Source organism: Drosophila subpulchrella, chromosome 3L (assembly GCF_014743375.2).
Source record: "Drosophila subpulchrella strain 33 F10 #4 breed RU33 chromosome 3L, RU_Dsub_v1.1 Primary Assembly, whole genome shotgun sequence".
Taxonomy (NCBI): Eukaryota; Metazoa; Arthropoda; class Insecta; order Diptera; family Drosophilidae; genus Drosophila; species Drosophila subpulchrella.
The window spans coordinates 23,073,984-23,089,370 of NC_050612.1; the positions used below are offsets into that span (position 1 = coordinate 23,073,984).

The 15,387-nt window shown below is 49.1% G+C and overlaps 1 protein-coding gene across 1 annotated transcript; it reads left to right on the plus strand.

The window, feature by feature from the left end:
* The first annotated feature begins 61 nt into the window (after positions 1 to 61).
* LOC119554870 (laminin subunit alpha) lies at positions 62 to 15,329 on the plus strand. The gene is made up of 15 exons (XM_037865953.1): positions 62 to 464; positions 864 to 1,010; positions 2,606 to 3,230; positions 3,348 to 3,557; positions 3,748 to 4,161; positions 4,227 to 4,499; positions 4,730 to 5,582; positions 5,800 to 6,451; positions 6,515 to 6,795; positions 6,858 to 7,086; positions 7,147 to 7,617; positions 8,001 to 9,901; positions 9,961 to 13,152; positions 13,219 to 13,439; positions 13,504 to 15,329. Exons 1-15 carry the CDS (start codon positions 243 to 245, stop codon positions 14,964 to 14,966), a joined length of 11,154 nt encoding a protein of 3,717 aa, XP_037721881.1. The 5' UTR covers positions 62 to 242; the 3' UTR covers positions 14,967 to 15,329.
* The last annotated feature ends 58 nt before the right edge of the window (positions 15,330 to 15,387 follow it).

A 15,387-nucleotide genomic window follows, 5' to 3' on the forward strand; every position in this document is an offset into this window, starting at 1 on the left:
CAAAATTTTTGGGGTCTCGAGGAAAACTTCTCGCTGCAGTTCCATCAGTTGCTCGCGAAGAGCCATCCAGTGCGGTTGGATGAGCTCCCTCTAAGGAATACGAAAAGAACAGTGAAGAAAGTGACAAGCAGATAAGAAAGTGAAATACATAAGAGTGAACCGGGAAAGAAAGAGATAGAACCGGAAGTGGTCCGAGGAAGGATTGTCGTTATCGCAGCGCGGGTGCTTGAACTCTCGGCACGATGGGGCTCAGAATGGCCTCCATTGGGTTCCTGCTCCTGATCCTGGCGATCACCTATTGCCAGGCAGAGCTAACTCCGCCATATTTCAATCTCGCTACGGGCAGGAAGATACAAGCCACGGCCACTTGTGGTCAGGATACGGACGGACCAGAGCTTTATTGTAAATTAGTAGGAGCTAATGCGGATGAGGATCACGTCGACTACTCAGTCATCCAAGGACAGGTAATTATAATCGACATCCAGCAACGCCCAAAAATCATTCCAGTATACACACAACGTCAGATAATCTTTGATCCTACACTGAGAACTAAAATATAAATGGAAATAGGATTTGTTTTTCTACAATTCTTCAACAACAACTTTTTTTATTTGTATGAACTTGTATTGACTTGTACTTTTTATATAAAACTACTTGACAAAAAATTAAAACCTTTTATGACACTTAGATTATTAAATGTAACATGACCTTTAATCTTTTAAGAATTAATTTTTCCAAGTGTGCACTGCATTTAGACGTCTCCCACATGTGTTCAACATTCGAATTGGACTCTAAAAATACTCTTGACTCGATTTGGATCTTTCCATTAATTTTTTCTAACATGTGTTTTCGGTTTTTTGTAGGTCTGCGACTACTGTGATCCCTCGAACCCGGAGAAGAACCATCCGCCAGAGAACGCGATCGATGGCACCCAGGCCTGGTGGCAGAGTCCTCCGCTGTCCAGGGGCATGAAATTCAATGAAGTCAATTTGACCATCGATTTCGAACAGGTAAGCAGCAGAGCAGAGAACATAAGAGATACCAAAGGTATCCGCCTGAGAAACGCATAGGAGGGAGACGGTGGATGGATGCAACTCGTTTTCGGGTCCGAGCGATGGGATCGTAAAATTTGAAAACAATTTTAATGGGTTTTCATTTCGACGACGTCGACACAGCAAAAACTGAACGAAAACAAAAAAAAAGTTGCTGAGCTCGGGTATTTGTTGTTGGCTTCTTCCCCTTTGGAGTTGTGGGTTATCAGTATGTCAGCCCCTACATATAATATATATAGCGATATGTACGAGTATATACATTTGTATACCCACACTCTTGAATGGGAAGTCTCGGCTTACAAGCTGCTTAGAAACCGACACAGAGCATTGACTCTTTCGAGCTGTTCATTCTGATTTTTTTTGTATTTTTTTTTAGCGATAATGGCGTAATATTTATTAAGGCACCAGCATGCGACATAAACGAATTGGGAGCAGTCTGATAATCAGCGCCAAGTCGCAAGAAACTACAGCCTTATCATCAGTGTGTATGAAATTGTTCTATAAAAAGTTGGGGGTCGACTTGGCTACGTTCTTATCTCGCTTGCAACGGAAACGGAATAATCCACGAGGTTCCATAGTTAATTTCGAGAATAATTGCGCTAGGATTTCAACAGCTCAGCATGATCTCATATGAATTCCGTGGGGGTCTTAATTCTTAAAATGCGCTTTTCTTAATTCAGAGAATGCAACTGAACATGAGATTCTGCTTTATATTTAGATTGCTCAACATTGTAAGAGTTTGCAACTCGTGTACAAAAGCGTACGAGGAGCGAAATAGAAATTGTTGTTTATGCAAAAATATAATGAACTTCCACATGGGTAAAACTTACGAAAACACAGAAATGTAAACAAATCAAAGTACATAACATGTGTATTCAGTACATATGTAGATATAAAGACATTTATCTCTGTATCTTGGTATATATGTGGATCTCCATATCTCTGGGCTCGTTTTCAATTGAAGGCAAATTAAAAAGCAAACATAAACCAAGAAAATATAAATAAACGAACAAACACTGGACGAGTCCACTGCAGAACATTTGGAGTTAATTCCCCCACAGTGATCTCATATCGTCGTCTCGCCTTTGTCGATGTGATGGTGTAGTTCGTATATAAGTAATGTGTACACTCGACTAATAAATTTCAATGAATTTGCTTGTGCGAAATGAATTTCGTGCCTAGACTGGGGCTTCCAAATATGTGAGGAAAAGCGAAAGAAGCAACTAAGTATTTAAGATATCATTATTCCTATAAAGATCAAAGATACACCGTTAAACGGTTAAAGATCTGCACCTGGAAACTGTTTTCAGATATCTCAACTTATCTTAAAGGTTTACTTTTGTAATATCACAACCAGACAAGGCTGATTGTTTTTAACACCTATGCAGCTTTCCACTTCATAAATAGGAAAAGTTTGCTTAACATGTTTGTAGTAATACCTTGTGAGACTTAAAATTGCTCGTTCTAAAAAATATATTACTAAAGATAAAGGATCTTCATAATAAGTAGACCTTTTGTTAACGTATAACATCCGATTCCTTAAACTCATTCAGGAATTCCATGTGGCCTACTTGTTCATTCGCATGGGCAACTCCCCTCGTCCGGGTCTCTGGACGTTGGAGAAGTCCACGGATTATGGCCAAACCTGGGCGCCTTGGCAGCACTTCTCCGATACTCCCGCCGATTGTGAGACCTATTTCGGCAAGGACACCTACAAACCGATTACCCGCGACGACGATGTCATCTGTACCACCGAATACTCAAAGATTGTGCCGCTGGAGGGCGGAGAGATTCCCGTGCTCCTTCTAAACGGACGTCCCAGCTCCACCAACTACTTCAACTCAACGGTGCTGCAGGAATGGACCCGTGCCACAAATATTAGGATCCGTCTGCTCCGCACAAAGAATCTTTTGGGACATCTGATGTCCGTGGCTCGACAGGATCCCACGGTGACGCGTCGTTACTTCTACTCGATCAAGGACATCTCGATCGGAGGAAGGTGCATGTGCAACGGACACGCCGATACCTGCGACGTCAAGGACCCGAAGAGTCCAGTGCGCATCCTGGCCTGCCGCTGCCAGCATCACACTTGCGGCATCCAGTGTAACGAGTGCTGCCCAGGATTCGAGCAGAAAAAGTGGCGCCAAAACACCAATGCCCGACCCTTCAACTGCGAACGTGAGTAATGAGTTAGAACTCCCTTGGACGGACAACTCTCTTGGGCGGACAAACATTGTCCGTTTAAATGGAAAAACTTTGATAATCCTTTTTAATTTATTTTCTTTACTTCCTTAGCCTGCAACTGCCATGGTCACAGCACCGATTGCAAGTACGATGAGGAAGTGAACCGCAAAGGACTCTCCCTGGACATTCACGGACACTACGATGGAGGTGGTGTTTGCCAGAACTGTCAGCACAACACTGTGGGAATTAACTGCAACAAGTGCAAGCCCAAGTACTATAGACCCAAGGGCAAGCACTGGAATGAGACCGATGTGTGCAGTCGTGAGTATTAGTTTTGATCAGGGATATAATCAGAATCCCTTTTTCAAAGAAAAGATGTTCCGGTTCCCCATTTTGAATCAGTGAAATCGTTATACAGTTCTAACTATGGTGTTATTTCCTGATTTTGGTTGAAGTGAATAAAATTAAAAAAGTGTTGCAAGTATTCATTATCGGTTTCCCACCCATTTAGCCTGCCAGTGTGACTACTTCTACTCCACGGGACACTGCGAGGAGGAGACCGGAAACTGCGAGTGCCGTGCCGCCTTCCAGCCGCCCAACTGCGACTCCTGTGCCTACGGATACTACGGCTACCCCAACTGCCGGGAGTGCGAGTGCAACCTGAACGGAACCAATGGATACCACTGCGAGGCGGAGAGCGGGCAGCGATGCCCGTGCAAGATCAACTTCGCGGGAGACTACTGTAAGCAGTGCGCCGAGGGATACTACGGATTCCCCGAGTGCAAGGCCTGCGAGTGCAACAAGATCGGCTCGATGGGCAACGATTGCAACGTGACCACTGGAGTGTGCAAGTGTTTGACCAGTTTCGGAGGCGACAACTGCGAGCGCTGCAAGCATGGATACTACAACTACCCCACTTGCGCTTGTAAGATTATGAGTATACTTAATATCAGAAAGTTATTGATCCGAAATCGGACCTCCTCTTCACAGACTGCGACTGCGACAACGAGGGCACAGAGTCGGAAATCTGCAACAAGCAATCGGGCCAGTGCATCTGCCGCGAGGGATTCGGTGGCCCCAGGTGCGATCAATGCTTGCCAGGATACTACAACTATCCGGACTGCAAGCCCTGCAACTGCTCCAGAACGGGCAGTTCGGCCATCACCTGTGACAACACCGGCAAATGCAACTGCCTCAACAACTTTGCCGGAAAACAGTGCACCCTCTGTACCGCCGGCTACTACAATTACCCCGAATGTCTATGTGAGTTTCCTTAAAATATATAGAATGACTTTCCCCAACAAATTATTAACTTCCTTAACAATAACTTCCCTAACTTGAAGTCTTTATAAGTATTAGATAGTATGAATGCTCTTAAAATGATATAGCTATCAGTTTATTTCAGTTTTAATATTATGAAATATTAGTTACTTCCTTATTTAAATTTTTAGGATATAAATAATATATGTTTAATAACTTTTATCCATGTGCAGCTTGTAACTGTGACTCGCACGGATCTCAGGGAGTGTCCTGTAACTCGGACGGCCAGTGCCTGTGTCAGGCCAACTTCGACGGACGGCAATGCGATTCCTGCAAGGAGGGCTTCTACAACTTCCCCAGCTGCGAGGGCTGCAACTGCGATCCGGCTGGAGTGATCAGTAAGTTTGCCGGATGCGGATCGGTGCCCGTGGGTGAGCTCTGCAAGTGCAAGGAGCGAGTAACCGGCAGGATCTGTAATGAGTGCAAGCCACTGTACTGGAACCTCAACATTAGCAATACTGAGGGATGTGAGATCTGCGACTGCTGGACAGATGGTACTATATCCGCCCTGGATACCTGTACCTCCAAGGCGGGACAGTGTCCCTGCAAGCCGCATACTCAGGGCAGGCGCTGTCAGGAGTGTCGGGATGGAACCTTCGACCTGGACAGTGCCTCGCTGTTTGGCTGCAAGGACTGCAGTTGCGATGTGGGCGGTTCGTGGCAGAGTGTCTGCGACAAGGTCAGCGGCCAGTGCAAGTGCCATCCGAGGATTACGGGTCTGGCATGTACCCAGCCCCTGACCACCCACTTCTTCCCGACGCTTCATCAGTTCCAGTACGAGTACGAGGACGGAACACTGCCCTCGGGAACCCAGGTACGCTACGATTACGATGAGGAGGCATTCCCCGGTTTCAGCAGCAAGGGCTACGTGGTGTTCAACGCCATCCAGAATGAGGTGCGCAACAGGCTGAACGTCTTCAAGTCCTCTCTCTACCGGATTGTACTGCGCTATGTGAATCCCAATTCCGAGAATGTCACCGCCACCATTTCAGTCACGTCGGACAATCCTCAGGAGGTGGACCAACAGTGAGTATTTCCGCAGACTCTTTGATCTAAATTTGCAATTTTTAAAATCAGCCCATTATCTAAGAAGTTACGCTGTTATTAAATCGATATATTAAAGGTTTGCATACATAATGGAACTTTTATTATGATACAAAGATGCTATAATATGATGATAAGCCTCCCTCTCTTATTATTATTAAAAAACTAATACAAAGGATGAATCGATTTTATTTAACAGCGTGAAGGTACTCCTGCAGCCCACCTTGGAACCCCAGTTCGTGACCGTTGCGGGTCCTCTGGGCTCAAAGCCCTCGGCCATTGTTTTGGATCCGGGTCACTATGTCTTTACCACCAAGGCCAACAAGAATGTGATGCTCGACTACTTTGTTCTACTGCCAGCCGCTTATTACGAAGCTGGAATTCTAACCCGCCACATCTCCAATCCCTGTGAACTGGGCAACATGGAGCTGTGTCGCCACTACAAATACGCCTCCGTTGATGTGTTCCAACCAGCTGGAACTCCATTTGTCATCGGAGCCAACTCGAAGCCCACAAATCCCTTGGAGATCTACAGCGATCCGGAGCATCTTCAGATTGTTAGCCATGTGGGCGATATTCCCGTGCTGAGCCAGTCGCAAAGGGAGCTCAACTACATTGTGGATGTGCCCCGCAGCGGACGATACATCTTCGCGATTGACTATATCAGCGATAGGAACTTCCCCAACAGTTACTATATCAACTTGAAGATTAAGAACAATCCCGATTCGGAGACATCTGTGCTGTTGTATCCATGCTTATACTCCACCATCTGCCGAACTTCGGTTAACGACAATGGTATGGAGAAGTCCTTTTATATCAGCAAGGACGATCTGCAGCCAGTCGTCATCTATGTGAGTTTAAGATTCATTTCAACCTTGTAGGAAACATAGTAATAATTTTCCTCTATTTCTTAGGCTGACATCGATGATGAATCTCGTTTCCCGATTATCTCGGTGACCGCTATTCCCGCCGAGGAATGGTCCATTGACTACATCAACCCCAGTCCCGTCTGTGTGATCCATAATGAGAAGTGCGCCACACCCAAATTCCGTTCAGTTCCCGACTCCAAGAAGATCGAGTTCGAAACTGATCACGAGGATCGTATTGCCACAAATAAGCCACCGTATGCCTCGTTTGATGATCGGGTTAAGCTGGTACATTTGGCCAGTCCTGAGGAAGGAACCATAGTGATTGAGTAAGTTAGCCTTTTCGAAATCAAAAGAATGTGGGTTCATTAACCAGAATCTTTCCTTTCAGATCAAAGGTTGATGCTGCGAAACCCAATCTGTTTGTGATCCTTGTGAAGTACTACCAGCCAAACCATCCCAAGTACCAGGTGTACTATACATTGACAGCTGGTAAGAATCAGTATGATGGCAAGTTCGACATCCAGCACTGCCCCTCAAGTTCCGGTTGCCGTGGAGTGATTCGTCCCCCCGGCGAGGGTTCGTTCGAGATTGACGATGAGTTCAAGTTCACAATTACGGTGAGAGCTTAAGGAATTCAAATTGTCAAAAACCCCTTCTAATCCTTAATATTTTTTCAGACCGATCGATCCCAGAGCGTTTGGCTGGACTACCTGGTGGTGGTTCCTCTGAAGCAGTACAACGATGACTTGCTGGTGGAGGAGACCTTCGACCAGACCAAGGAGTTTATCCAGAACTGCGGCCACGACCACTTCCACATCACCCACAATGCCAGTGACTTCTGCAAGAAGTCCGTTTTCTCCCTGACCGCCGATTACAACAGTGGAGCACTGCCGTGCAATTGCGACTACGCTGGATCCACGAGCTTCGAGTGTCATCCGTTTGGAGGTCAGTGCCAGTGCAAGCCGAATGTGATCGAGCGCACGTGCGGAGCCTGCAAGAGTAGGTATTACGGATTCCCCGACTGCAAGCCTTGCGAGTGTCCCAGTAGCGCCATGTGCGAGCCCTCCACCGGAGAGTGCATGTGCCCGCCCAATGTGATTGGAGATTTGTGCGAGAAGTGCGCCCCTAACACCTACGGATTCCATCAGGTGAGTTAACCAACTTCACTGTATCCTAAGCTGTCATAGATTTTTGAAGCAAAGGTATTCAATTCTTTAGATAGCTAGATCTCTGAGATAGCTAGATCTTCAAGATAAACATTCATTCAAAGGAATCGATAAGTAAATCGAATTTAGGCCCATAATTATTTTAATAATTCCTCGATTTTCCGATTGGAACCAATTGGTTTTGTACAAATTTATAATAATATTAATTGACTTTTTTATCTGTGGCTATTAGATTAGATCAGTAGGTGGGATAGTTTTATAACGAAAGATTTTATTATTATTTTATAATATATTTTTATTATATTTTTATTATATTTTATTTATATTTTATTTATAATTGAAATCCCCGATACATTATCCACTAGGTTATTGGCTGCGAGGAGTGCGGATGCAACCCTATGGGCATTGCCAACGGAAACACCCAGTGCGACCTGTTCAACGGAACCTGCGAGTGCCGGGACAATATTGAGGGCAGGGCCTGCGATGTGTGCACCCATGGATACTATAACTTCCCGCACTGCCAGCAGTGCAGTTGCCACAAACCGGGAACCGAACTGGAGGTGTGCGACAAGGTCGATGGCAGCTGCTTCTGCAAAAAGAATGCGGTGGGAAGGGATTGTGACCAGTGTATAGATGGAACATACAACCTGCAAGACTCGAATCCAGAGGGTTGCACCACTTGTTTCTGTTTTGGCAAGACCTCACGATGTGACAGTGCCTATCTGAGGGTGTACAATGTGAGTCTGTTAAAGCAAGTGACCATCAGTACTCCGGAGTTCCGTGAGGAGAGCATCAAGTTTGAAATGTGGCCTGTGCCGGCGGAGGAGATTCTTCTGAATGAGACCACGCTGAAGGCGGACTTTACGTTGCGAGAGGTCAACGACGAACGTCCCGCTTACTTTGGCGTTCTTGACTATCTGCTCAACCAGAATAATCATATCACAGCTTACGGCGGAGAATTGGCCTACACTCTACATTTCACTTCGGGCTTTGACGGCAAATATATTGTCTCTCCGGATGTGATTTTATTCAGCGAACACAATGTCCTGGTGCACCAAAGCTATGAGCAGCCCAACAGGAATGAGCCTTTCACCAACCGCATCAATATAGTGGAGTCGAATTTCCAGACGGTTTCGGGAAAACCAGTTTCCCGAGCTGACTTCATGATGGTTCTGCGGGATCTGAAGATGATCTTCATCAGGGCCAACTATTGGGAACAGACTTTGGTGACCCACTTGGCGGATGTGTACCTAACCATAGCCGATGAGGATGCAGATGGCACTGGCGAGTACCAGTTCCTGCCTGTGGAGCGATGCTCCTGCCCGCCCGGTTACTCGGGACACTCTTGCGAGGATTGTGCCCCAGGCTACTACCGCGATCCCAGCGGACCCTACGGCGGTTACTGCATTCCCTGCGAGTGCAATGGCCACTCGGATACCTGCGACTGTGCCACCGGCATCTGTACGAACTGCCAGCATGGAACTCAGGGTGAGCACTGTGAGCAGTGTGTGTCCGGTTACTATGGAAATGCCACGAACGGATCTCCTGGAGATTGTATGATCTGCGCCTGCCCACTTCCCTTCGACTCGAACAATTTTGCCACCAGTTGCGAAATCTCCGAGAGCGGTAACGAGATCCATTGTGAGTGCAAGCCAGGATACACGGGTCCCCGTTGCGAGTCCTGCGCCAATGGTTTCTACGGACAGCCGGAGAATTTGGGAGAGGTGTGCAAGCCATGCGAGTGTTCTGGAAACATCAATCCCGAGGATCAGGGTTCCTGTGACACGAGAACTGGGGAATGTCTGCGCTGCTTGAATAACACCTTCGGAGCTGCCTGCAACCTGTGTGCTCCCGGCTTCTATGGCGATGCCATCAAGCTGAAGAACTGCCAGAGCTGTGATTGCGATGATCTGGGCACCCAGGAGTGCGATCCTTTCGTGGGCATCTGCACCTGTAACGAAAATGTCATCGGCGAACGCTGCGACCGCTGCAAGCCGGATCACTATGGCTTTGAGTCGGGAATGGGTTGCAGAGCCTGCGATTGCGGAGCGGCTTCCAATTCGACGCAGTGCGATATGCACACGGGTCACTGTGCCTGCAAGTCGGGAGTGACGGGACGCCAGTGCGATCGGTGTGCCGTGGACCACTGGAATTACGACAAGGATGGCTGCACTCCGTGCAACTGCAACCAGGGATACTCTCGAGGATTCGGCTGTAATCCCAACACGGGCAAGTGCCAGTGCCTGCCGGGAGTCATCGGGGATAGGTAACTATTACTTGAGATGAGGGTTTCAGAGATTCTCATTTAATCCTTTTCCCTTTCAGATGCGACGCCTGTCCGAATCGCTGGGTGCTGGTCAAGGACGAGGGCTGCCAGGAGTGCAACAACTGTCACCATGCTTTGTTGGATGTCACCGATCGGATGCGCTATCAGATCGACGGTGTCCTGGCTGATTTTAACAGCGTGACCCTGGCCTTCTTCACCAGTCAAAAGTTGAACTACTATGACCAGCTGGCCGACGAACTGGAGCCCAAGGTCAAGCTACTGGATCCCAACAGTGTGGACCTCAGTCCCTCCAAGCAGGAAAACAGCGAACTGGAGACAGAGGCCAAGTCCTATGCCAAGCAGGTCAACCAAACACTGGCCAACGCCGTGGACATCCGTGAGCGATCGAGCACCACTTTGGGCAACATCACAGTGGCCTACGACGAGGCGATCAAGAGTGCTGGCCAGGCCAAGGAGGCCATCTCCGCGGTGGAGGCCCTTTCCAAGAATCTGGAGGCGGCGGCGAGCACAAAGCTGGATGCGGCTCTGGAACAAGCCCAACACATCTTGGGTCAAATCAACGCCACCACCATTGAACTGACACCCAATGCGCAAGTCTTGGAAAAGGCCAGGAAACTCTATGAGGAGGTCAACACCCTGGTGCTGCCCATCAAGGAGCAGAACAAGAGCCTGAATGCCCTGAAGAATGACATTGGGGAATTCAGCGACCATCTGGAGGACCTCTTCAACTGGACCGAGGAAGCGCAGGCCAAGTCCGCCGATGTGGAGCGCAGGAATGTGGCCAACCAGAAGACCTTTGACAACTCCAAATTCGACACCGTCTCGGAGCAAAAGCAACAGGCGGAGAAGAACATCAAGGATGCGGGCCATTACCTGATCAACGGTGATCTGACGCTCAGTCAAATCAACCAGAAGTTGGATAGCTTGAGGGATGCCTTCGTTGACCTCACGTCGGTCAACAAACAGGTGGACGATGACTTGCCCCTGAGGGAGGAGCAGCACAACGAGGCTGATGCCCTGACCGCTCGGGCGGAACTGAAGGCGGACGAGTTGGCCATTAAGGCACAGGATCTGGCTGCCCAGTACACGGATATGACCGCCAGTGCGGAGCCGGCCATCAAGGCGGCCAGTGCCTACTCGGGAATCGTGGAGGCCGTGGACGCTGCCCAGAAACTCAGCCAGGATGCGATTGCTGCGGCTGGCAAGGCCACCGAAATGACAGATGGCATCGAAGAGCGAGCAGGTCAAGCCGACACTGGATCTGCAGATCTCCTCCAGAAGGCCCGCCAGTCCCTGCAGAAGGTCCAAGACGACCTGGAGCCACGTCTCAACGGTTCGGCTAGCAAGGTCCAAAAGATCTCCGACGTTCACACTGCCACCGAACAGCAGCTGAGGGACATATACGCTCTGATCGAGCAACTGCCGGCTGAGTCCCAGAGGGATATGTGGAAGAAATCGAATGCCAATGCCAGCGATGCACTGGAGATCCTGAAGAATGTCCTGGAAATCCTAGAACCAGTGAGTGCTCAAACGCCAAAGGAACTCGAGAAGGCGCACGGCATCAATAGGGACTTGGATCTGACCAACAAGGACATCTCGCAGTCCAACAAACAGTTGGACGATGTCGAGGGTTCCGTCTCGAAACTGAACGAACTGGCGGAGGATATCGAGGAGCAGCAGCAGCAAGTGGGCGCTCAGACCCTGCAGTTGGGCCAGGAAATCGAGAATCTGAAGGCCAAGGTGGAGGCCGCTCGCCAGTTGGCCAACAGCATCAAGGTGGGCGTCAAATTCAAGCCAAGCACGATCCTCGAACTGAAGACACCGGAGAAGACCAAGCTGCTGGCCACCCGCACCAATCTATCGACCTACTTCCGCACCACGGAACCAAACGGATTCCTTCTGTACCTGGGCAATGACAACAAGACCGCCCAAAAGAACAATGACTTCGTGGCCGTGGAGATTGTGAATGGCTATCCCATTCTCACCATCGATTTGGGCAACGGTCCGGAGCGCATCACCAGCGATAAGTACGTAGCAGATGGCCACTGGTACCAGGCGGTGGTGGATCGTATGGGTCCCAAGGCCACGCTTACGATCAGGGAGGAACTACCAAACGGCACGGTTGTGGATCACAAGAAGAGCGCTCCCCTCGAGGGTTCGCAGAATATCCTCCATGTGGATAAGAATAGTCGCCTCTTTGTGGGCGGCTATCCAGGCATATCGGACTTCAATGCTCCCACAGACCTGACCACCAACTCCTTCAACGGCGACATTGAGGATCTGAAAATCGGCGACGAAAGCGTGGGACTGTGGAACTTTGTTAATGGCCAGGAGAACGAGGACGGCGCCCGGGAGCGGGATGTGCTGCTCGAGAAGAAAAAGCCAGTTACGGGCTTGCGATTCAAGGGTAATGGCTATGTCCAGCTGAACGCCACCTCCAACTTCAAGACCCGCTCCAGCATTCAGTTCAGCTTCAAGGCGGACAAGGACACGTCCAATGGGCTGCTCTTCTTCTACGGAAGGGATAAGCACTACATGAGCATCGAGATGATCGACGGAGCCATCTTCTTTAACATTAGTTTGGGCGTGGGTGGAGGCGTTCAGTCCGGCAGCCAGGATCGCTACAATGACAACCAGTGGCACAAGGTCCAGGCGGAGCGGGAGAATCGAAATGGCCTTCTTAAGGTGGATGACATCGTCATATCCCGGACAAATGCTCCACTGGAGGCGGACTTGGAGCTGCCCAAGCTGAGGCGACTGTACTTCGGTGGTCATCCCAGACGTCTGAATAACTCGATTAGTTTGCAGCCCAACTTTGATGGCTGCATCGACAATGTGGTGATCAATCAAGGAGTTGTAGACCTGACGGAATACGTCTCTGGCGGCGGAGTGGAGGAGGGCTGCAATGCGAAGTATTCCACGGTGCTGTCCTATGCACCGCATGAATACGGTTTCCTGAGGATGAACAACATTTCCTCGAATAACGATCTGCATGTGGTCCTGCACTTCAAGACAACCCAGCCGAATGGAGTTATCTTCTACGCCGCCAATCATGACCAGAGTTCAAACATTGGTCTTAGCCTGCAAGATGGTTTGCTGAAGCTGAACAGCATGGGCAGCCAGTTGGTGGTCGATGATCTTATACTCAACGATGGCGAGAATCATGTGGTTACGGTGCAGCACATCCAGAATGAACTGCGGCTCTCGGTGGACGATGTGGAGCACAGGAGGTGGGTTCATCTCATGGTAATTTCTCTTGGGTTCCTTTGCTAATCTATATTTTTGTGTATCCTAAGATTTGGCTCCCCAGAACCTCTGATTCTGGAGGGAGGCGACATCTTCTTCGCTGGCTTGCCGGACAACTATCGAACACCCAGGAACGCCTTGGCCAGTTTGGCCTACTTTGTCGGCTGCATCAGCGAAGTGACCGTGAACAATGAGGTTATTAACTTTGCCAACAGTGCTGAGAGGAAGAACGGCAACATCAACAACAACAGCTGTCCTCCACATGTACTAGGTGAGTTAATAGGTTTGTGCTATCCCTTGCAGTCTATTATATGATATATGCTCTTTCGGAACAGCCTACGAGCCAAGTCTGGTGCCCAGCTACTATCCCAGTGGAGACAACGAGGTGGAGTCCCCTTGGCCAAACCCCGATCCACTGCCCCCACTCAAGCCAGATATCGAGGCCACAGAAGCACCCACCAGGCCCACCACGACAGCAACCACCACTACGACTACCACCACCACAACAACCACTTCGACAACGACGACCACGACCAGCACCACTCAAGCACCGATCTTCTTCGATGCGGATAAGGACCAGGAGCTTAGGGTTCCGCCAAAGACCCTAACCACCCGGCCACCGGCCAAACTAAATCTGCCCAGCGATGAGCGCTGCAAACTGCCGGAGCAGCCCAACTTCGATGTGGACTTCGCGGAGGCGGGATACCGATTCTACGGGCTCAGGGAGCAGCGCCTGGAGATCACCTCGCTGCCGGTGAAGCTGCGCCGCCAGCATGACATCGGCATCTCCTTCCGCACGGAGCGACCCAACGGCCTGCTCATCTTCGCCCCAAGTATCAAGCAGCGCGAGGACTTCATAGCCGTGTATCTCCTGGACGGTCGGGTGACTTACGAGATCCGGGTGGGTGCACTGCTGGAGGCGAAGATCACCAGCGAGGCAGAACTGAATGACGGTTCGTGGCACAGCGTGGAGGTGGTGCGCACCCAGCGTAAGGTCACCCTGCTCATCGACAAGTTGGAGCAGGTGGGATCGGTGGATCTGAGTACGGAGAGGAGTCCTCCGCTGTTCGATGTGCAGTTGCCCATCTATGTGGGTGGCGTTACCAAGTTCCTGGAGCCGGAGGTCAAGAAACTCACCGGCTTTGTTACGGATGTGCCCTTCTACAACGGTTGCCTGAAGAACATCAAGTTCAACGCCGTCGATTTGGAGACGCCACCGGAAGAGTACGGAGTTGTTCCTTGCTCCGAGCAGGTGGAACGCGGGTTGTTCTTCAACAACCAGAAGTCGTTCGTTAGGATCTTTGACCACTTTGATGTCGGCACCGAGATGAAGATCAGTTTTGATTTCCGGCCGAGGGATCCCAACGGTCTGCTCTTCTCCGTGCACGGGAAGAACTCCTACGCCATCCTCGAGCTGGTGGACAACACCCTGTTCTTCACCGTGAAAACCGATGTCAAGAATATTGTGTCCACCAACTACAAGCTGCCCAACAACGAAAGTTTCTGCGATGGCAAGACACGCAACGTTCAGGCCATCAAATCGAAGTTTGTCATCAACATAGCCGTGGACTTTATAAGCTCCAATCCGGGCGTGGGCAACGAAGGATCGGTTGCCACAAGGACGAACCGTCCGCTGTTCCTGGGCGGACATGCTGCCTTCCAAAAGGCACCGGGCATCAGGACCAAGAAGTCCTTCAAGGGTTGCATCAGCAAGGTGGAGGTCAACCAAAAGATGATCAACATTACGCCCGACAAGGTCGTTGGTGATATATGGCAAGGTTACTGCCCCCTGAACTAATGAATACCCTCGAAAATACTTAAGGACCAATGATTAATTTGACCAAAACTACGAAAAACTGCCAGGGAATATCTAAAGTTGCCGACAACTGCTAATCAAAGGACAACGATCGAACAAATTTTCAACGAACAAAATCGACATGCCATGGAAAAGTCAGGGGTTATCATAGATTATTGACCCTCAGCAAAGATGCCAGTCGTATATTTCTTAGTACTTTAAGCCAAACTTCTGTGTGCCAATCTATTAAAGCCATATACATACATATTTCAGTTGTATGCTTTCAATCTTTTACAACTCTTTAAGTCAAACTATGAATTTTATAATTTTGTCAAATCAATAAATACAATTTTAATAAAAGTTAAAGCTTCGTAGGAAGCTTCATGTTTTATTGGAACATTTTAAGGATGTTTTCTGACCGAGG